This window comes from Nuphar pumila, chromosome 5, assembly GCF_984573655.1.
Source record: "Nuphar pumila chromosome 5, dmNupPumi1.hap1.1, whole genome shotgun sequence".
In the NCBI taxonomy this organism is placed as follows: Eukaryota; Viridiplantae; Streptophyta; class Magnoliopsida; order Nymphaeales; family Nymphaeaceae; genus Nuphar; species Nuphar pumila.
The window spans coordinates 134,752,146-134,774,872 of record NC_143253.1 but is presented as its reverse complement, the minus strand read 5'-3'; the positions used below and the strand labels follow the sequence as shown (position 1 = coordinate 134,774,872).

General features: G+C 37.2%; 1 protein-coding gene across 1 annotated transcript; it reads left to right on the top strand.

Moving 5' to 3' along the window:
• The first annotated feature begins 924 nt into the window (after positions 1-924).
• LOC149838869 (uncharacterized) lies at positions 925-17,708 on the top strand. Its single transcript, XM_090007822.1, has 5 exons — positions 925-1,303; positions 13,698-13,833; positions 15,985-16,122; positions 16,223-16,356; positions 17,428-17,708. The coding sequence occupies exons 1-5, from the start codon at positions 957-959 to the stop codon at positions 17,585-17,587; spliced, it is 915 nt and encodes a 304-aa protein (XP_089863948.1). The 5' UTR covers positions 925-956; the 3' UTR covers positions 17,588-17,708.
• The last annotated feature ends 5,019 nt before the right edge of the window (positions 17,709-22,727 follow it).

The window sequence follows — 22,727 nt, the reverse complement described above, 5'->3', positions numbered from 1 at the left end:
AGTTTTTCTCTCTTCCAAATGTGAAAAAATAGAATGAAAATTGTGAAAAAATGAGAGAGGAGGAGGGTGGTGGTGGGTGATGGTGAGATGGTGGGTGGTGGTGAGATAGGTAATGGAAAGTGTAAAAAATAAAAAATTTTGTCCCCATAAAAGAATATTTTCCTATCAAAAAGTGTACTTTAAAAAAAAAAAACTCTCCCAACAAAAAGTCTCTCTCTCTCATTTGAAAAAATTCAAACGAAATTTCCATTTCTCATCACTTTTCCTACATCTTTCTCTCTTTCAAATGTGCCCTTAGTCAAACTACTTTAAAAGTGGCTTAGAAAAACAGGGGTTGAGGATATAGTTTATGCATTTGCCAAAATTGGTGAAAAGCGAGATTTGGTAACTACCAGCCAAATGTAGGAATTGTCGGCCACGATTTTTCTGAAAGTATAAACTACCGTCCACAGACAGTTTTGTAATAGAGCCTAGAGTGAGAAATTAGAATCAAGGAGACGAGTACTTGACCTACCATAGTATACCCAAACCCACCCATATAACAAATTTCCGGGTTCTGATTTTGCCGGATCACGAAAATGGAATTTAAAACACAGACTTGCATAATTTCAGACATTCATTTTTACTAACAATACATATAAAATACTAGGGTCGGGTCGGGTACTAGGCAAAAAAAACCGGGGGTTGGGTCAGGTATCCGGCAAAAATCACAACCCAAACCTAGGCTGCATATTGCTCGGGTCGGATTCAGGTCGATCGGAATATTATTCAGGTCAGCACTTTTCATGACCGGGAATTCATGTTCAAACCAAATCCGGTGCCTAGTTCAAACCCGACCCATTGACAACCTTATTGCCAATGTATTGTAATTCCGTTTTACTTTGTGGCTTTGCTTGCGTTACGTCCGTCAATTCGGCTCGCTGCCCCCCGATACGATCCGGCACGTGTGACCGTTGATGGGGGAGATGAGTTCGCACGTGCTAAGCAGAAGTACAGATGAGAGAGAGAGAGAGAGACAAATTCACGAGGGATTCGTAAAGGGGATTCCTTTCTTTCTCTCTCTCTCTCTCTCTCTCTCTCTCTCTCTCTCCGCCTTTTTTGTTCGCTATGTTTGGTGTTCGCTGACGTTTTTTTCTCTTCGTTCGATTTCGTGCTACGTTAAACTCCTCTCTCTCTGGTCTTTGATCTATTCCGAATTCCAGGAGTTCGTTTTCCTCGCTTCCGTTCGGGAAGCCCTTGAATTCCGATTCCTAGGGCTGATGGCGAGCCGTCCAGAGTCTTCCACTACCATCTGCGGCCACTGGTGAGCGAATTCCCTCCCCCTTCAACATCAATCTTGTTCTTTCCGCTGTCTTTATACACGGATTAGGCGTTTTCTCGTTTTTTTTTGTAATTTCCCTTTTTCCTTTGCGGTTTCTATTCCGAGATCCCTTGTTTTTTTTGCAACTATTTCCTGAAGAAGCTGGTTCGTGGTATATTGCGAATTTAATGTGAATGTTGTCCTTCTTTTAATTGTGCTCTTCTATCGGGCAATTCTTCGGCAATTCGATTGGCTGAGTTGTGATTGCTATTGATTATGTTGATTTGTTGAATTGATTTTTGACTCGGGTTATTAATTTTGTGTAGCTTACATCTGTCGATCAATTGATCTCTACAATTGCATTACTTGGTTAGCAGAAAGTTTAGGATCGTGGGTGTATTTTGTTTTCCTTTTTCGGAGGCATAAAACTGAAGGCAGGGGATTGTTGTTAGTTGATGGGATGTAAGGTTTTAATTTGTGAGGGTACATCAACAACCTAATGGTCCTACTTTGTGTTTTCAGATGTCATACCAAAACACGCATCGTCATGAGCAGAAAGTGACTGCAATGGTCTCTTTATCTTTGCCTTGTGTATATGTAAGGCATTATAATTCAATCGTGTGAGGTCAGGAAAAGCTAGCTTTTACCAGTTTTGGCTTGTAGTCCCGGGTAATTTTAGCTATAAGGGGAAGACCCATTCATTGGGATGTGTATTGGGGTACTCATTATTTCTCATTCTGCAATATTTTGGGAGCATTCAGCCATTCCTTTCCATTAGTTTTGTTTTGGCATGTTAGGCATTGTTGGTCAAGCAAAAGTGGGAATGACACGTTTGGTAGCTCCTCTTCTTTTTCTGTTGTGTTTTCTTGTGTACTTCCCTTTTATTTTTTGAATATTTCTTTTGTGCATTGGGCATATGCAGGTCCATGCACATGTGCATGCACACATGTGTGTGTGTGGCACTAACATAGGAGATAACATGTGTGGAGAAGCTTTTGTTTCTCCCGTCGCATTGGCATGCATAATGCATGTTAGCCAATCAATGTCATTTTTATTGGTTTTGCATCGGTGGTGCAGAAACTGGAGTGGACATACTTGAGTATGGGCAGTGCCCGTGTTTTGCATGTATTTGGTAGCAACATTGGAAATGAAGTAACAAGAGAAGTGACAACTGTAGTAAAATTGGATGGAAAGATGGAATTGTGGGGAATCAATTCACCCAACAAAGTGACCGGTATGATGCGCTTTATGCCCCTCTCTTTGATCTCTACTGAAGCATGGCAACGACAAAGGATCTATGAGAAACATTAGAAAAGAAATACAAAACCGACTACGACAACATGAAATTTTTAGTGAGTTCATATTTAGATTTTAAGATCAATGACAATAAGTCATTTCTAGGCAAGTGCATGAACTTCAACTTATTGAACATAAGATCAAATCTAAAGGCATGCAATTAGATGATTTACTTCAAGTTTCTATTATCATTTGGTAAATTACCTAAATCTTGAAAGGATTATAGAAACACTCAAACATCATAGAAAACCCATATCCTTAGTGGAATTTCTCCAACACATTAGAATTAAAGAAGCAACGAGATTCCATAAAAAAAAGATGTAGTAGAGCAAACTTCTAATGTTCATGTGGTAAGTGTTGCCGAGAGAAAAAGCCTAAGCATGCCAATTTTAAGTATCTTAATAAGCGTAAGAAGAATTTGAAGTTTAACAAAGACAAATCAAATGAAGGATCATGTTATGTTTGTGGCAAGAAAGGATTTATTGCTAAAAATTGCTTTTATCGCAAAAAAATGGGAATCAATCCATGCCACAAGAAGAAAAGTTTGTTGCTATGATCTCTGAAGTTAATATGGTAGGAGAGGAAAATGAGTGGTGGATTCACTAAGCATATATCTAACAATAGAAAAGTGTGCAAAACAGGGTTACCGAAAGCGCCGATGGGCTTGGGGAAATGCGCTTTGGAAGAGTAAAACGAGGCGCTTTCGAAATGTGTGGGGAATCACCCATTTAGATTGGGAAGCACGCTTCCCACTTGCTTCCTTGATCACTTCCCAGTCTCTTCCCGATCGCTTCCTAATCGCTTCTCGATAGCTTCCCAATCGCTTCTCACTCGCTTCCCAATATTATGATAATTTTTTTTTTTGGTGGGGTTTGGAGCCTTTAACAATTTTTCCCCCAATATTAGGAAAAATTGATTCCTATTCGCTTTCCACTCGAATCCTAGGTCACTTCTTTCTTCGCTTCTGGTTTGCTTTTTAGTTCGCTTCCTATCTCGCTTCCGAGACGATTCCGTGTTCGCTTCTAAGTCTTTCCGCTTCCTAAAATTTTAGAAGTGCCTCGCTTCTCGCTCCCGCTTCCTCCACTGGCACCTCTGGTGCAAAACATATGAATTGGTGAAAGATGGCCATAATTTGTTTATGAAAAATTCACCTTCTATGAAAGTAGTTGAAAAAGGGAGTGTGGGTTTGTGTTTCACCTTCGAGATTGTCTTCACTTTGAGAGATGTATATCATACACCCGATGTCCAAAGAACTTGGTTTTGGGATATCTATTGAACAAGAGTGGCTCTAAACTTGTATTTGATTCTGATCGATTTGTACGTACTAAAAATGAGAAATTTGTAGGCAAAGGATATGCCACCAATGTGATGTTTAAGCTTAATGTTATGAATGAGAATAATCATTTAACTTATATGATATGTAAAAATTTATCTTTATGTCATGATAGATTAGGACATATAAATTATGGTTCCATTCGTAAATTAGTGAATGGTGGTTTGTAGCTTGGTAATGTGAGTAATTTTGATCATGAAAAGTGCCAAATTTGTCTTCAATCTAAATTTTCTAAGCACGATTTCCTTATTGTTCATAGTGATATATATGATCTTAAGTGTAGACCATCACGTGGAGGTAATAATTATTTTATTACCTTTATAGATGACTATTCAAGATACACACGTGTACTTAAGCACTTAATAAATTCATAATTTTTAAGAATGGAGTTACAAAAATTTAAATAAAAAGATTGTTCATATTAGGAGCGACGGAGGAGGAGAGTATACATCTAATGAGTTCATAAATTCTTGTAATAATCATGATATAGCCCGTCAAACCATTGTGCCTCATATACATCAACAAAATAGAGTTTTTGAATGTAAAAATAAAACCACAGCTAGAAATGGTTATTGAATTGATTCTTAATTCTGATGCTCCTTTTGACTTATTGGGGGAAGCTCTTTTTACTGCATGTTATATATTGAATATAATTTCAAATTCTAGAACTAAAACTTCACCATATGAGTTGTGGAAAAATACAACAACAACTACGCCTTCATCCCAAAACAATTGGGGTCGGCGATATGAACCAACAAAGAAAATCATTTTGGGTCTTCCACATGAATCCTTCTCCTCCAATCATTTCTATCCAATGCCATGTCCTCGGTGAGGTTCAAACTTCAAATCATTCATATCCTTTCCTATCATTTCCCTCCAAGTCTTCCTAGGCCTACCCCGACCTCTTTTAACTAATATATTTTCTCATTTCTCCATCCTTCTAACTGGAGCATCATTAGGCCTTCGCCGAATATGTCCAAACCACCGTAAACGATTATCTCTCATCTTATTTTCAATGAGTGCAACGCCTACCTTCTTACGTATCTCCTTGTTTCGAATTTTATCTTTTATTGTATTTTCACACATCCATCTAAGCATACGCATCTCAGCTACACTCATTTTTTGAATATGATGTCTCTTGGCAGCCCAACATTCCGTACCATATAGTAAAGCGGGCCTAATAGTCATCCTATAAAAATTTCCCTTCAACCGCAATGGCATTCTACGATCGCACAACACTCCAGTTGCACTTTTCCATTTCATCCACCCAACCTTTATCCTATGATTTACATCTCCATCAATTTCTCCATACTTTTGAATGATAGATCCCAAATATTTGAAACAATCATCCACCGGTATTTCTTGCTCACCAAGCTTCACTACACTCCCATCACTACTTTGTTGCTTACTAAACCGACATTCCATATATTCTGTCTTACTCTTACTCAACTTAAAACCTCTTGCTTCCAATGTCTGTCTCCATAATTCTAACTTAACATTAACCCAAGCTCTAGACTCATCAATCAAAACAATATCATCAGCAAACAACATACACCACGACACATTTTCTTTAATTGATCTCGTAAGCTCATCCATCACTATAGCAAAGGGCTTAAAGTAGATCCTTGATGTAACCCAACCGTTATAGGAAAATTGGTTGTCACCCCTCCACAAGTGCGGACATTCGTTACTACTCCTTCATACATATCCTTAATTATACTAATGTACTTGAGAGAAACACCTTTCTTCATCATTGTCCACCAGAGAACGTCCCTAGGTACTCTATCGTATGTCTTCTCCAAATCAATAAAAACCATATGCAAATCTTTGTTCCTCTCTATTTCTCTCAGTAAGTTGTCTAAGAAGATGTATAGCTTCCATAGTTGATCTTCCAGGCATAAAACCAAATTGATTCTCCGATATCATGACAACCTTCCTCAACCTAGACTCAATCACCCTCTCCCAAAGTTTCATAGTATGACTCATGAGTTTTATACCACGATAGTTTGTGCAATCTTGTATATCACCCTTATTCTTATATAGAGGCACCAAAGTACTCTTCCTTCACTCATTAAACATCTTATTTGTCCGCCAAATCTTGTTAAAAAGATTTGTCAACCATTCTAAACCTTTCTCTCCCAAGCATTTCCAAGCCTCGATAGGTATACCATCTGGGCCAACTGCCCTTCTTGATTTCATTTTCTTCAAAGCCTTTGCAATTTCTTTCTTTTGAATCTTGCGCATGAAGTCACGATTCATCTCATGAAAAGGAATGGACAAGTCTCCAAGATCCTGAGCATGACTTCCATTAAATAGCTTATCAAAATAATCTTTTCATCTCTCCTTAATCTCCTCATTTCTGACTAAAACCCTTTCTGTTTCATCTTTGATACATCTAACCATACCCAGATCCCTCGATTTTCTATCTCTTATCTTTGCAAGCCTATAAATATCCTTCTCGCCCTCTTTGGTATCCAACTTATCATAAACCTCCTTAAATACCTTATCCATCGCGTTTTGAACTACTTTTTTAGCTTCCTTCTTTGCTATCATATACTTTTCCAAATTCTCATTATCACGACTCTTACTTAGATTTCTATAACACTCTCTTTTAACCTTAATAGCTAATTTGACATCCTCGTTCCGCCATGATATATCCTTACCTAGCGGTGCACCGCCTTTAGACTCACCCAATACCTCCTTAGTCACCTTTCTCATGCCACCCGCTATCTTATTCCACATTGCTTCTGAATCCTCCTCGAGACACCAATTAGCTTCCTTAACTACTTGCTCTACAAACATTCCTTGTTTAGCTCTTTTCAGTGCCCACCACTTAATTCTAGGATCTATCCTATGTCTATCCCTTTTGCGGCATTGTCTAATTCTAAGATCTAAAATTAAGACTATGTTGTGTAGCTACACTTTCTCCCGGTATAACCTTATAATCGATGCAACAACCCCTATTTCTCTTTCTAAGTAGGAAAAAATCTATCTAACTCGTATTAACCCCATTTTTAAATGTTAGTAGGTGAGACTCCCTCTTCCTAAACCAAGTGTTTGCTAAGATCATATCATAGGACAAACCAAAATCTAAAATCCTTTCTCCACTTTCGTTTCTTTCTCCTATACCATAGCCTCCATGGATACTCTCAAATCCATCTCTACTAATGCCTACATGTCCATTAAGGTCACCGCCGATAAAAAGCTTTTCTCTATAAGATATCCCTTGTACTACTCCATCTAAATCTTCCCAAAATTGACGCTTAATGGAATCATCTAAACCTACTTGAGGTGCATACACACTAATGATATTAATAATATCCGTACCTAATACTAATTTAATAAGTAAAATCTTATCACCCTTCCTACGGACCTCAACTACATTATCTATAAACTCACGACTCATAATAATCCCTACTCCATTCCTATTTCTATTTATTCCTGTATACCAAATCTTATATCCCCAAGGTTCTATCACTTTTGCCTTCTCACCTACCCATTTGGTCTCTTGTAGACATAAAATATCAATCTTTCTCCTACACATAACATCTACTAACTCTACCAACTTACCTGTTAAAGACCCTATGTTCCAAGTGGCTAACCTAATTTTATGGTCTTGGACTAACTTCTTTACCCCCACCCGTCCAACAAAGTGAGAGAACCCTTGCCTATTTGACACCACACCCAGGCGCCGGTGTGACGCGTCGCTTCCGGGTGACGACCTAGCAACCCTTGCCCATTTATCACTGCCTCCGGGCCTATAGAGTACAGCGCGTCGCTCAGTAGGGAACGCCCCAACGAAATTCTCATATTGGTTCATATTCATAAGGTATGACTAAGTTTTTATGTTGGCTGTCACTGGCCTACCGCAACCCTCCTCCTTTATCCGGGCTTTGGACCGACAGTGTATAACTAAACAGTTATACAAAGGCGGAGTTATGAGTTGTGGAAAAATAAAAAGCCTAATTTTAGTTATTTTAGAGTATGGGGTTGTTTTACTAAAGCAAAGATAATTGATAAATTAAGACCTAAGTTAGGACCTAAATCTGTTATTTGTGTGTTTAGAGGATATTCTCATAATATTAAAGCTTGTAGACTTTTAAATCTTGAAAAAATACAATTTTTAAATTTATTCATGTTGAATTTTTTGAAAATGTTATGCCATTTAAAACTAGAGTGAATAATGTACCTACTTTACATGATGGTGCTTCTGTTTCACATGACACAAATGCCACCAAAGAAAAAAAATGTGCAACTTGGAAGAAGTAAAAGACCAAGGAATGAGAAAAATTTTGGGCCAAATTTTCTAACCTACTTGATTGAAGATGATCCTAAAACTTATCAAGGAGTTATGTCTTTGCATGATGCAACTTTTTGGAAAAAAGCTATTAATGATGGTATAGAGTCAATAATGCATAATAATACATGGAAATTAGTGGACTAAGATCATGGGTTGTAAATGGATTTTTAAGAAGAAAAGGAGATCAAATGGAACCATAGAAAGATTTAAACAAAAGATTGGTTGCAAAAGGGTTTAATAAAAAAAGGAATAGACGTTTTTGATACATGCATCAGTAACTCACATTGCTACAATTAGATTGTTAATTGCTTTTGTTGTTGTTTATCATGTAGAAATTCATCAAATAGATGTCAAGACCACTTTTCTAAATGGTGAATTTGATGAAGATATTTACATTAAACAACTTAAATGATTTATTCTTAAAGGACAAGAACACACAGTGTGTAAATTATCTAAGTCTTTATATAGGTTTAAGCAAGCCTCTAAGCAATGACATGATAAGTTTGATAAGGTTTTGGTTGCTAATGGTTTTGTTATTAGAGATGCAGGTAAATGTGTTTATATTAAGATACATAACGGTGTTGGTGTTATCATTTGTCTTTATATAGATGATATGCTAATTTTGGATTCTAGTATACAATATATTCAAAATACAAAGAAATTTTTATCCTCTAATTTCGACATGAAGGACATGGGTGTTGCAGACATGATTTTAGAAATTAGACTTATTGAAACTAATAATGGGTTTGCATTATCTCAATCACATTATATTGAGAAAATTCTTTGAAAATATAATCATTATGACTGTAAATTTGTGATTATACCTTATGCCATTAATGTCAAATTAGAACCTAATAAAGGTAGATTTGTTTTCCAATTGGAGCATGGTAACATTATTGGTAAATTGATGTATGCTATGAGTTGTACTAGACTTGATATTGTCTTTATTGTATGTAAGTTATATAGATTTACCCATAGTCTTGGAATAGTCCATTAGAATGTGATATATAGAGTTCTTAATATCTTAAAAGAACAATAGATTATGTAATTCACCTTAGTAAATACCTATAATTTTAGAAGGATTTACTAATGCAAATTGGGTCACAGATTCTGATGAATCTGAAGCCTCTAGTGGTTATATCTTCACTATTGGTGGTGGTGTTGCATGGGGATCGAAAAAGCGAACATGTATCTCCCATTCCACCATGAAAAAAGAATTCATTGCTTTATCAACAACGTATAAAGAAGTCAAATGACTTAGGATTTTATTAATGGATATTCCATTAATTGAAAAGTGTTTACTTGTTATATACATGCATTGTGATCTATGTCACATGGGTGAGGGTGCGGGTGTCGAGGTGCGGCACTTTAAAAAACCTTGGGTGCGGGGGTGCGGCAGGGCAAAAAAATAAAAAATTATATATATATATATATATATATATATATATATATATAAGTTTGAAGTTTTAACGGTTAAACATTGTTATAATTCAACAGTTAACATTGTCATAATATCATTCATCATGCATGAAATATATCAACCTAAATATCAATCAAATAAGTAAAGCAATTACTTAAATCAACCTAAATATCAATCAAATAAGTAAAGCAAAAAAGAACTAAATTACATATCAAAAGAGGTGTCGCAGCATGACCATGAATAATTACATAAATGACGATGAATTAATGGATCTTAATAATTTTCTTCTTCATCATCAAATGCATCATTAGAAGGAATACTGGGCTTAGTGAAATCCATGTTTGTCATGTTGAAATCATGCTCTCTCTCGAAGTCACACTCTTTTAGGTTTACATCCCAAAATTTGGATATTTCTTGTCTGCGTTACAAACCTAATTTGAAAATGTTAAATACAATACAAGTATATTTAAATGAAAAACTAAGAAATAATCAAATAACTAAGAGAGCAAATTAGTACCTCTATTCAATATTGGTTCGTGAAAGTAGTCGAAGATTTGAATGAACATATACTAAATCCTCTGCAGGCTTGCTGGTGAGTTTGTTTCTCTTTATGTTGTGTATTTGAGAATATGTGCTCCAATTTCTTTCACAACAAGATGAACTAGCAGGCTGCGATAGCAATCTTAATGCAAGACGTTGGAGAAGAGGTGTTTCTGATCCAAATGTTGACCATCATGTGATAAAATCTATATTATCCTTCTCTCGCGAATAATGTCGGTTCATATAATTTCGAAGATGAAAATTTTTCAAACTCTTATGTGACTTGATTTAGAAGATATGCTTTTGTAAAAAGTCTTATCATACACATATTTCTATGTCTTGATAGCTTTGGGTCTAAATTTGGAGGGACACGACCAATACCACTTGCCCGCCACTTATTTGCATAATATTTTAGATTATGAGAATGTGTCATGCAATGCAAATGTGTGTTGCTCTTATCCCATCTTCTGACTAAAATTGAATGAATATGGTTAAACAATTCGGAATCATCTAATGCAAGATTTTTTTCTTCATGCTTGAAAACTACAACTTGTATTTTTTCAATCATATTATCTCACATTTCATAAACTCTGTAAAGCATAGGCTCATCCTTATCAACTTCTCTTAACATTCTTAAATAGGTTGCGTAAATTGAAGCTTGTATACCACTATGTCCCAAAACTCATCATCAACAATGAATTTCTTAATTTCTTGAGCCATGATATCATCATCAGCACGATAGAATGTCCAATTTTCATCCGTCATCATGTTAACCAAAGAATTCTTCACTTTTTTAATCCTCTTCACCATTACAATGATGGACACAAAACATGTTTCATCGACCTTCAACAATTTCAGGTCAGAATGCCTATTAAATATAGCATTAGCACGATGGTGGTTAAAACAAAATTCCTAATGCTTTTGACATTTCTTTCTAAATCTTCAATCCATGAACATAAAGCATATGTTTGTGAATTTTCTTCTTCTTTGGGGTTGCAGGTGCTCTTTAGGGCCAGATTTAAGTTGTGTGTTACACAAAGAATCCAAAAAATATGAGGGTACTCACTCTCCAAACTCAACACTGTACTTTTACAAACTGGAGCGTTGTCTGTAATGATTTGTATCACTTTCTGATCACCCACTTCTTTTATGACTTCTATAAACAACCCCTTCAAATACTTTGCATTTTTATATTTCCCAGATGCATCAATTGCTTTCAAGAATATTGGGTCACTAAGCGAACAAGCAATGAAAATGATCAGTGGACGCCTTTGAATATCTGTTCATCCATCAGAAACAATAGAAACTACATTTTGCTTCCATAAATATTTTTTAATCTCCAGCAACCTCTCCACATTTGCCCTCTCTTCTGCAAGAAGTGTAGTTCGTAGTTTTTCTGAGCTTGGAGGCACATAGCCACTCAAATTACAATTTGCCAAAGATGTTACTAAATCCTTCTAATAAGGATTTCTAGCCGCATTAAATGAGAGTGAACTAGAATAAAAATACCTCCCTACTTTTCTATCCATATCCTTCCTTCCATATGTATTGAATGTTGCATGTATCGTTCCTCTACCTCCTACATTGATTTTTCTTTTTTTTTCAGCATATTCTTGGTGGCTTTCAAATGACACACTAATTGCACAAGAATCACTCATTGTCTTTCTCTTCTCATATTCTTCTTGTATTTTCTTGTATTGTCTTCGCATTACTTCATCAACTTTTCTATATCTTGAAATGCCATGTCTTGGTATCTTCAACAAATGAACCTTCACTCTTGTGTAAGACCCAACAAAATCCCTTTCAGAGAGCTTGCATCTAAATCTCTTGTTTCCACCGCCTCCTTCTCCAGATTTTGCAAGTTTATCTACATGTACCCATAGTGGCCCCACATCATCACTCTCACTATAACTATCGGCAAAACTAGCAGCAGAACTCATATATGGGGATGAGGATGACACAAGTCCTTTCTCTTTATCCATCATTTTTATCCTGAAAACACAAAAAAAATATATATTAAAATCAATTATGCAGACAATTAAGATTTATAATATCGACTCCAGCTCTCGGCTCCCCTGCCGAAAACAGGGAGGGGCTCGACCCCTCCCCTGAAATCGGAGGGAGAAGGGAGGGGGGCTCGGCCCCTCTCTTGTCGAAAATAGGGAGGGGCTCGCCCCCTCCCCTGAAATCAGAAGGAGCAGGGAAGGGGGCTCGGCCCCTCCCCTGCCAACCCAACAAGAGAGCGAGAGGGAGCATGGGGGCTCAATCACTCCCTTGCCGACCCAACAAGAGAGCGAGAGGGAGCAGGGGGGCTCGGCCCCTCCCCTGCCGACCCAACAAGAGAGCGAGAGAGAGTGAGAGGGTACATGTGACGAGAGAGAGGAGGAGGTGGTGCCGGGCTCCCCTGCGAGACGTCGGGAGGGGAGCGAGAGAGCGGAGCTGCGCGGGAGAGAAGAGGAGAGGATTAGGGCAAAAAAATTTTGCCCTAATCCTCTTTCGCAGCCCCTTTTGATCGGGCAACAAATTTTTTTTTACGTTCAAAAATTGGACAAAAATGACCTTGGGTGCGTTGACCGCACCCAAGGTCGTGTTGACCACACCGGGTGCCGCACATGCATCGCGTCGACGCTGGTGCGGCACCTACTTTGCCGAGTCCCTGTGACTTAGTTGGTCCTTAATACTTGATCATTTCAAGGCGATCAAGTGTTTTGTGGTATATTTACTAATGCTTTGAACAGTGGTACAAGTCAACTAGAAGCACAACAAAGAGGCTGACTCATTGTATCTCTAAGGTAGATGCCATAGCCTCTTGCACCTAAGTGGGAAACAAATACTACCTTAAAGAAAGCGATTGACATAACATGCCTCTTACCAGTCTCTTTGTCGGGTGAATTGGCTCCACACAATTCCATCTTTCCATCCAATTTTACTACATCAACTGTATATGCATTTGTAATAGACATGATGCTAAGCTTGAAGTCTATACTCTTGGAATACTCCTCTATGTTGGATTTTGCTTTCAAAATTATCTATTGTATCAAATAAAGTTGGTGGCCTTCCAAATATGAACATTTTCTTCTTCAATTAGCTTGAGAGAGACTGGCCTTGCTATGATAGACTGTTTGGTTTATCAAAAAAGGGATTGGGTTGTTTAAGTAAACTACAGAAACCATGCACATGGAGCCATTATGCTATTAAGAGAAAGGATCAATTCATCTATTCAAATGAATAACTATGTATTTACTCTCTCTCTCTCTCTCTCTCTCTCTATATATATATATATATATATATATATATATATATATATGTGTGTGTGTGTGTGTGTGTGTGTGTGTGTGTGTGTGTGTGTGCTCTTTGATATTCATTGCTGCTTTGAATTGCATATAGATTCCTGGTGTTTGAAAATTTATCATTACTCTTTGTATACTGAATTCTCTATTGCTGCTGACTCACTGATGATTTGTTCAAAAGAACTTTTGAATAATTTAAGTCTCAATCTTGTGTTCAGTGACAGAGCGATCCCAACTCCCAATTTTGAATTGCATTATGTGCACTGCTTGAGAAATCTAGAAAAATGTAAAAATTGTGGAGATATTGTACCAAAAAGACATGCTGAGGAACATTATGCAAGTACACATGCTCCGGTACGCCCGTACGCTCACTGTATTTTGTGACCTCCCTATGAAAATGAGTTTTTTTAATAGACATGCAGATTCTTTTATCTTGGGAAGAATTTTGTCTGGATCTTTTCTTCACTTTTTAGTTATTTTGTGAGAAAATATTGATCTTCTCTTGTTCTGTTGTGATACATACATTTGCACGCCCATGCACATACATGCATAATGGAAAGGCTGCTTCGCTGCTTTGACCTCTATACAGGAATCTGGTCATTTATATAATTCAAGGTTTTGTCTTGATATTCTTTTTATGATTACAAGATGACGGCCTCAGATGTTGCTCTTCATTCTCTTCATATTGGAAACTCATAAATTAATGCATTGTCATATGGCTTTCACTGATGTTTTATAAAGTAAAGAGGAGTTTCCATTTAGATATCTCTTTTTGTGAAGAGCTCCCAAAAGTTACCTACTTAGGAAAACAACTTTTTTTTTTGGTATTATCAAGCTGGGGTTAGGCAGACTCTTACCTGTTACATGCATCTGTTGCAGTTCATGTCAAAATCTGAAGGAAATCAATCCGGTGGTTTATCTTTCCAAACTCAATCACACTCCAGGACTCCTAGATTGGTTAAGCTCTTTGGAACATTATTACACTCCTTAGGAATCCAAAAACATTGACAGTGATGCCAATTCGTGAAAAATTGAATAATATATCTTTCTATTCTTGCATTAGGATCCCAGCCTTCCATATTTAGAAAAACTTAAAGGAAAAAAAAGAACTTTTCAAATTTGGTCAAAAAATCACCTGAGGTCACACCCTGTTGTGGGAACTGCTGAGGGGACACAAAAGGACTGATTTGGCCTTAAATTCTATATAATGTGGGTACTTCCAGAAAAGTGTCATGCCCACGTCGAGCTGTGTCAACACTGGTACTTAAGGGGTGCAGGTCAGGCTACTTTCAGATCTGAAATGATTCAAACTTGACTCATTACCTATTATGTTGGATCATTTCATGCATTTGTCATTGTTGTTTTCTTCCATTCTTGTATTATATTTAATACACACGCATAAGTACGTACATACATACATAGACAAATATTTGCATACATAGGTACATGCATATGTACATGCAAATATGCATATTTACATTCTTTTTTCTTAAAAAATAATACATACATATAAATGATATCCATACCATGTACCTATACTTGAGATATTTAAGTGCCATACTCTACATACTCGCACCCAAATCTCTGTGACACAGGCCCTAATTAGGGATAGCAGTGGACCGGGGGGAAACAGGGCCCTGCCCCACCTCGCTCTATTTGGACAGGGGATGGACGACATGAAATGGGGATGGAGGTTAAAATCAAAACCCTTGCGGGGATGAACTTACGCTTTCCCCCGCCTTTCCCGTCCCCGATCCCCGTTAGTAAACCTTCATCTAGGGATGGCAGCGGACCGAAGGAAAATGAGGCACTGCCCTGTCTCACCCCATTTGGACCAGGGATGGAGGATATGAAACGGGGATGGAGGTTAAAATCAAAACCTGTGCGGGGATGGAGGCTAGGATGGATGGCAGAATTTTGAGACGGGGCGGGGGTGGAGACCTTGTCCCCCGCCCCGGTCAACTGCCATCCCTAGCCCTAATATTCTGAAAAGACATTTTGGTCTTTTGTCTGCCTTTCTTCTACTATTTTGTTTCCCTATTTCTCCCTTCCCTTTCCTTCACATTTTCTTTTTCCTCTCTTGCCTTGGCCAAGATTGTCAGCCTCTGTCCTTCACTTTTACCCCCTTCTCTATATCCTAAACTGAACTTGGAGCATAAAGCTGAAAGTGGTTTTTGCTGAAACACCTTGGTTTTCACTACCTGCTACGTGCTTTTGCTACACAAGTTGGAGTTTGGAGGATAAAATACATATACTTCATCTTCTTTTAGTCAATACAAACTCTAGAAAGCTGCATGAATGACATTCTATGAACTAATACTTTTACATGTCGTGTCATAACGTCTCCTGCAAGGAAAAGTTCAGATTTTCCCAGGATACATGCCTAATCAGTACACAACCCTGGTTCCTTTTTTTCCATGATGGAGACAAATGCCTTCTACTTGCTACAGCTGTTCTGTTGGTTTTTCATTGCATTTTTCAGTAATAGGATTTCTATGGAAACAGGTGGCTTGTTCATTATGCAGAGAGACAATAGACCGTGAAGTATTAGCTCTTCATAAAGATGAAAAATGCCCGCAAAGGATAGTTATATGTGAATACTGTGAGTTCCCATTGCCTGCCGTTGATCTTTCTAAGCATCAGGTATTATTGACCTGTCACATTTTTTGATGTAATATTTCCTGTTGTCGAATGCATCTTTTTTTCTGCATGAATTTATTATAAGGTCTCTCTCTAATTCTAGGAGTTATGCGGGAATAGAACTGAGCATTGTGAACATTGTAGAAAATATGTTAGACTGCGAGAGCGATTAAGTCATGAAGCTCAGTGTTCTAGCACCAGAAATGGTTTAGATGCTGTTGCAGCAGAATCTTCCAGGTATTTCAATTATTTGCATATCATTCATTGCCTAATTTTATTTTCAAACTGCTTATTTACTGCATCTTTTGCTCTGTATCTGTTCCCTATATTTGTGCTCAAAGTGATCAACCTGAATTTTGTTTCATTCATTACATTGGCATCATGGTTGTCCTTATATTTTTAATGCTTCTATTTCTTGTTTTTTCTCCTTTTCATTCTTCTGCCCTTCTTGGTTATTGCTTTACTGCTTATTTTTCCTCCGTCCCCATCTCTCTTTCAGACTTCGTAAAGATTGAAGTTTCCTCCCTCTCCCCATCTTCTCTCTTTCAGACTTCGTAAAGGTTGAAGCTACCTTGTTGATTATAAAATACACTTGGTACCTGGAATGAGGTTACAATGCCTAATCACATGGACCAATAGTGTTGCATGCATATTTCTTGCTTCCAAAATGTACAATGGACAAGGAAAGTCTGGGACTGCATGCATCAATAATCCAATATAGTGCACATATATCGTCCTGTCAAGTAATGAATGCCATCAAACACACCTCTTTCACGAATCTACTTAGCTCTGATAAGGGATTTTCCCTTCTGTCCTTTGCAACATGCAAAGTAAATAATAAGAACAGGTACCATAGAATATAGACATATCTAAAATGTGTTGTATGGATGTTATGCAATATATAGAGGATTCCATCAAGGAATGGGTTTTATTGAGCCTTATAAAATTGTTCCTTAAAGCTTTTGACTGTGAATCAACTGAGATTCTCAACAGTCAAGATGAAAGGTGCACTGGTTTCTTGAATTTAGGCTAGGGAAAACATTGGATGCTATTCTCTCTCTGATTGTTAATGTCATTGTTGCCAAAGATGCTGATCAATCAATGTAAGATTAGCATACCTTCAATTTCACTAAATCAACACTTGAAACAAGGTTCTCGAACATGAACTTCATTGTTTTAGTCATTGTGTCTGTGGCAACCACATTTTTGTAGATATTGGATAATGCTTTGACATTATTACTGTTGATCCCATCTTTAAAAAGCGATAACCATTTGTTTTGTTTCTCTGTTCTTTTTTTGCATCTGAAGGGATGGGAGAGTACCAGCGAGAGAACAAGGTGGTCGTAGGGGGCAGGGGCATGATGCATCAAAGAGAAGGCTTATGGTTACGATCGCGATAACCGGTATTGCTGTCATGATTGGGTCCTTTATTCTCCAAAGAAGGAACCAAAACCAGCAACCACAATAACACCGGAATTGCTGTTAATTATTGATCGCAATGTTTGTTCCCGTTTTCATGCATCGTGACACAAAACTGATTTCTGTAAGGCCTTGAATAGTTTGATATGAAAATATGTTGAGGTCCCATATTACTCAGGATCACTGCACTTCCACTTTACACCTATTGTTTATAATGGATCCTCTTGCCGTGTTCTTATCTTGGATTCTCAATACTTCTGTCACTCCATCCTCATAGGTAGTGATTTAAATGGACCGGATCTAGTATGGACATTTTATGATTTTTGGCTGTTTCAACCCAATCCAGATTCGACTTTAGTATGCATTTAGCTGATCCAGTTCCGATCCTTTTGCTTTCCTCTCCGTATGGACAAAAAAACTGTTGCTCTCTCGACTATGTTACCATAGGCTCTTCTCTTACGAATGTGCTATCATAGGCTCTTCTCTTAAGACGAATACCTGAGGGAGTCTTGTGCGTGCTAGGACATTGGGATCCTTCTGATGATGTTCATCCATATGATGAACGGCATCTTAGACGGGTTCCAAAACTTTTCCAGAGTCCTTGATACTCTGGATGAACAAGATCTAGAGCACATGAAACAGATGATTCAAAACAACACAAAACCATGGCTTTTTGGACGTTCATCACATGGATGAATGACATCTAAGGGACCCTTGACGGTAATTGTGGGGTGCCTCTGACCTGATCCACACTCTTGAACTACGGTGCATTGGCATGCCATCTTTGCGTATTTAAGCCTACGTTAGTGGACTTTGCTGCTGCTTTTTTTAAAGGCAAGCTGTTCTTCAAAGGCCTTTTTGTAGTCCAAAAGAACCTTCTTTCTCTTTTTTCCTTAAGAGTTTTTTCCTTGGTTACTCTTCTTCCCCACAAATGGATTTAGTGAGAATAGGTTGAGGTTCCAGCAAGGAACCATTAATATATTCCCACAAATCCTTGCCAATCAAGATTCTTTTAATAGCAGTAGCCATTATAGTTATTTTCATCAAATTTGATTGGAACAACCGTAACCACTTCCTTTTCAGCCATAGTACCAAGAGAGAATGAAAAGAGATAGATAAAAGAGGAGGTAGAAAGAAGTGTAACCCCCACCAGTTATTATCCAAAGTACCATTAGGTTTTGAACCTGCAACTTCCCACCACAATGAGATGTGCAGTAACAGTTCCTACCAACCACGGGGAGACCCTGTTGGGTAGTGGTCTTTGCTTTTGAAATTGACGTTTTCAAGAGTTTTTGTGTTTTTGAAGAAATAGATAAATGGAGATGGTTAGGTGAAGGTTACCCATAATAAATTTACTACCTAAACGGCTAAACATACCCCCTTTCTTGTATGTAGCAAAAACAGTCCTCCAAAACATTGCGTACCGTACGCTTCTTAACCATGATTTCTAAAAGTAAGATGATAGGGATTAAAAGGGGTCGGGTTTCGGATCCCAAAATACAAATACGGTAGAGAGTCGGGTGGGTTTGGATTTCGGACAGCCAAATTTCGCAAATTCCTCTTCCTGGATCCGACTCATTTGCAACCCTATAAAAAACAACCAACGTAACAAGTCCTATTATTGGGAAAATCTTGCGATGTTTGGAAAATTTTGGGCTTTTCTGATAACAATAAAAATAATGGAATTTTATTTTAATGTTAATATAATGATAAAAAATATCAACCTGATATTTTCAAAATCGACGTTGAAAATATTACATTTTTGGGGTACCACAATCAAACTTTTTTTTTGCTCCGATAATCTATCACGGTCATCGGACTTTGTTCTGGATACTTTATAGAGACGGTTAATCGAGAGTTACAAAAGGTCAAGTGAGACCTTGCGAGAGTTGTTAAAGTTGGTTCACTAGGTTAATCAGTTTCTTAGAAAAACGTAAGAATTAATTTTTTTTTATGATGAGAAACCCTTGCCGAAGGGAAGAAAAACCCCGGGTGGGGCCACACGACCACCCTGCCTTGGGTGGCCCATCTCTAAAAGCTACGGATACACTTATGCGCCAGAAGGGTTTGATCCGGGTAATCAACAACCTTTTACCATCAGATGACACGTCATTGAAACTAAAAAATATTTAATTTGTACACGTCTTAGACAATGATTTCTCATATTAAGATGAATTTTAAATCATCATTTCTGCGAACGGTGGCATTTTTTTTAAATATAAGGTCGGCAATGGGCCTTATTTGGCATGAGAAACAAATAACCCATATCACAAATCCAGGGATGGCAGTGGAACGGGGGAAAGCGGGGCCCCACCCCACCTCGCCCCGTTTGGACAGGGGATGAAGGGCATCAAATGCTGATGAAGGTTAAAATCCATTCCGGTGCGAGGATGGAGGCCTGGATGGACTTATGCTTTCCCCCGCCCCACCCCATCCCATCCCCATAACAATCCCTGCCTTGCCCCGCCCCGCCCCATCCCCAATCCTTCTAAAGGATGACAATAGATCGAGGGAGAAACAGGGCGCCTCATCCCCGTTTGGACCGGGGATGGAGGACGTGAAATGGGGATGGAGGTTAAAATCCATCCCCATGCACGGATGGAGGTGGGGGTGGAGGTTCGAATTTTGAGACAGGGTGGGGGTGGAGACCTTGTCCCCGTCCCTGCCGCGGTCCATTGTCATCCCTACACAAATCTCGTTCTTGGGAAAATTTTGGAAGAAAAATCTTGCGATGTTTTGAAAATTCTGGTTTATCTTGAAAAAAAAATAATATATATAAAAATACAAAATATTTAAAATTTATCATCATTTGTTAATATAGCTATAAAAACATGATACTTTTGAAATCGACGTTGAAAATATTACATTTTTTGTGTATAATTTAGGACTTTGATCGTTATTACGAAATGGTGACATTGTGACATGGGACTTAACCAAGGGCGGAGCCACTTTGTGAGAAGGTTGGACACGTGCCCACCCTAACCCACAAAAACCCCACAAGGGGTAATGCTGACCTGTAACGTAGGTGGGCAGTACCCACCTTGACCTGGACTGTAGGTGGACAGTACCCCAGGTCAGGGTGACCTCGAGCCAAGTGACGATCTCTCTTTCTCTTTCTTTCTCTCTCTCTCTCTCTCTCTCTCTATATATATATATATATATATATATATATATATATATATATATATATATATATATATATAGGAAAATGGGAAGCTACGTGATGCTATCCATGCTCGACCTGTACCAGATGGACTTTTTTTTTTTCAAAATTCTAACCTTAGAGATGTGCTTACATGCTGCTTTTCATAGGAATTGGGTCTTTGATCATTTGATTCAGATGTGTGGACAGGTTTTTATAAGGTTTTAAAATTAACCCTCTGCAATTTTTTAAAACTTTAGAGACTCAAAAAACTATTTTTTTCATCCAAAATGCATGATCCAAAAGTCTATTTCTAGTGAATTGATCATGCAGAACACATCCGTAAGGTTGGATTTTCCGAAAAAAAACCTATCGGGTATGGGGTCAGGCAAGGATAGGTCGGGTAGCTTCTCACTACTTTGTAATGGGTAGGTGCTAAATGAAATATGCTAAATAATACGTGCTAAATGGGTTTTTATGCTCACAGTTCTGACCCTCATAAATGTGTTGAGCATGGTCCACTTGCGAGGAATCCACACCTGGATCATGTGTTTTCAATGAAAAAAATGATATTTGGAGCCTTGAAAATTTACAAAGTTGAACCTTCTAAAAAGTTAGCCATGTTTGGGAATCGAACTCTTAAAGAGCTGATCTCTATAAAATCAAGTACATAGATCACATCTATGGTCAGAATTTAAAAATAAAATGAAAAAAAACAGAAAAGCCCATTTAGCACCTACCCATTATATATATAATAACTAAAATATGTTTACCAACCAAATATGCTTACTGCTATAAATCAAGATTTTCATAAGTTTTTTTATTTTATTTTCAAAAATTTCACCATATGATCTAGATTCTTGGTTTTATAGAAACAAACTTTTGGATTATCCAATTACTATGCATAAGATATATCTTTTAAGGGTTGAAAATTATTGGCTTAGAATTTTTATAAATATTCAAGCATAAAAAGACATATTTTTATCTTATTGCGATGCTCCAATAGTCAATTCCTAGCAAATGGACCATACTGCATCTACAAGGTTAGATTTGCAAAAAAACTTATGAAAATCTCAATTCATACCAGCAAACATATTTGGTTGGCAAAAAATATTTCAGTTTCTCTCTCTCTCTCTTATATATATATAAAGGTAACTAAAATATGTTTACCAACCAAATATGTTTACTAGTATGAATAACGATTTTTATAGTGTTTTTTTTTTACTTTTTTCAAAAAATTTGCCATACGAATGTGATCTCAATGCTTGGTTTTATAGAAACAAGACTCATGTATCATCTAATTATGATGTATAAGAAGGATCTTAAGTGTTGAAAATCACCGGCTTAAAATTTTAAAAAATTACATTTCTTAATTTGATTACAATGATTTAACATTCGATTCATATCAAATGAACCATGTTGAATGCATCTACAGGGTTAGATTTACAAAAAAACCTATGAAAATCATGATTCATACCAGCAAACATATATATTTGGTTGGTAAACATATTTCAATTTTCTTATATATATATATATATATATATATATATATATATATATAGCAAAATGAAAACCTTTTCAATGGAAAACCCTTTCAAACCTCTTTAATGGACGTTTTCTTAGAAATTTGGTGTTTTTTTTTAAATTCCAACCATACAGATGTGATTTATATACTTGTTTTTATAGGAATCAATTCTTAAAGCATTTGCAGATGCGTGGATAGGTTTTTATAAGTTTCAAAATCAACGACGTACAATTTTCATAAAATTTTGAGGCTCCAAATACCATTTTTTCTATCCAAATTTTATGATCCAAGTATCAATTTATTGTAAATCAATCATGTTGAACACATCTGCACAGTCAAAACAAAAAAATTTCATTGAAGAGGTTTGAGAGGGTTTCCATTTCCTTAAATATATTGGTAGTTGCTCACACGTTAGGTGTCAAATGATACGTGCTAAATGGATTTTTCTGTCATTTCGGTATTTTTTTTCATACTTTCAAAAAATTTTAAAATGATATTTGGAGCCTAAAAATTTTACAAAGG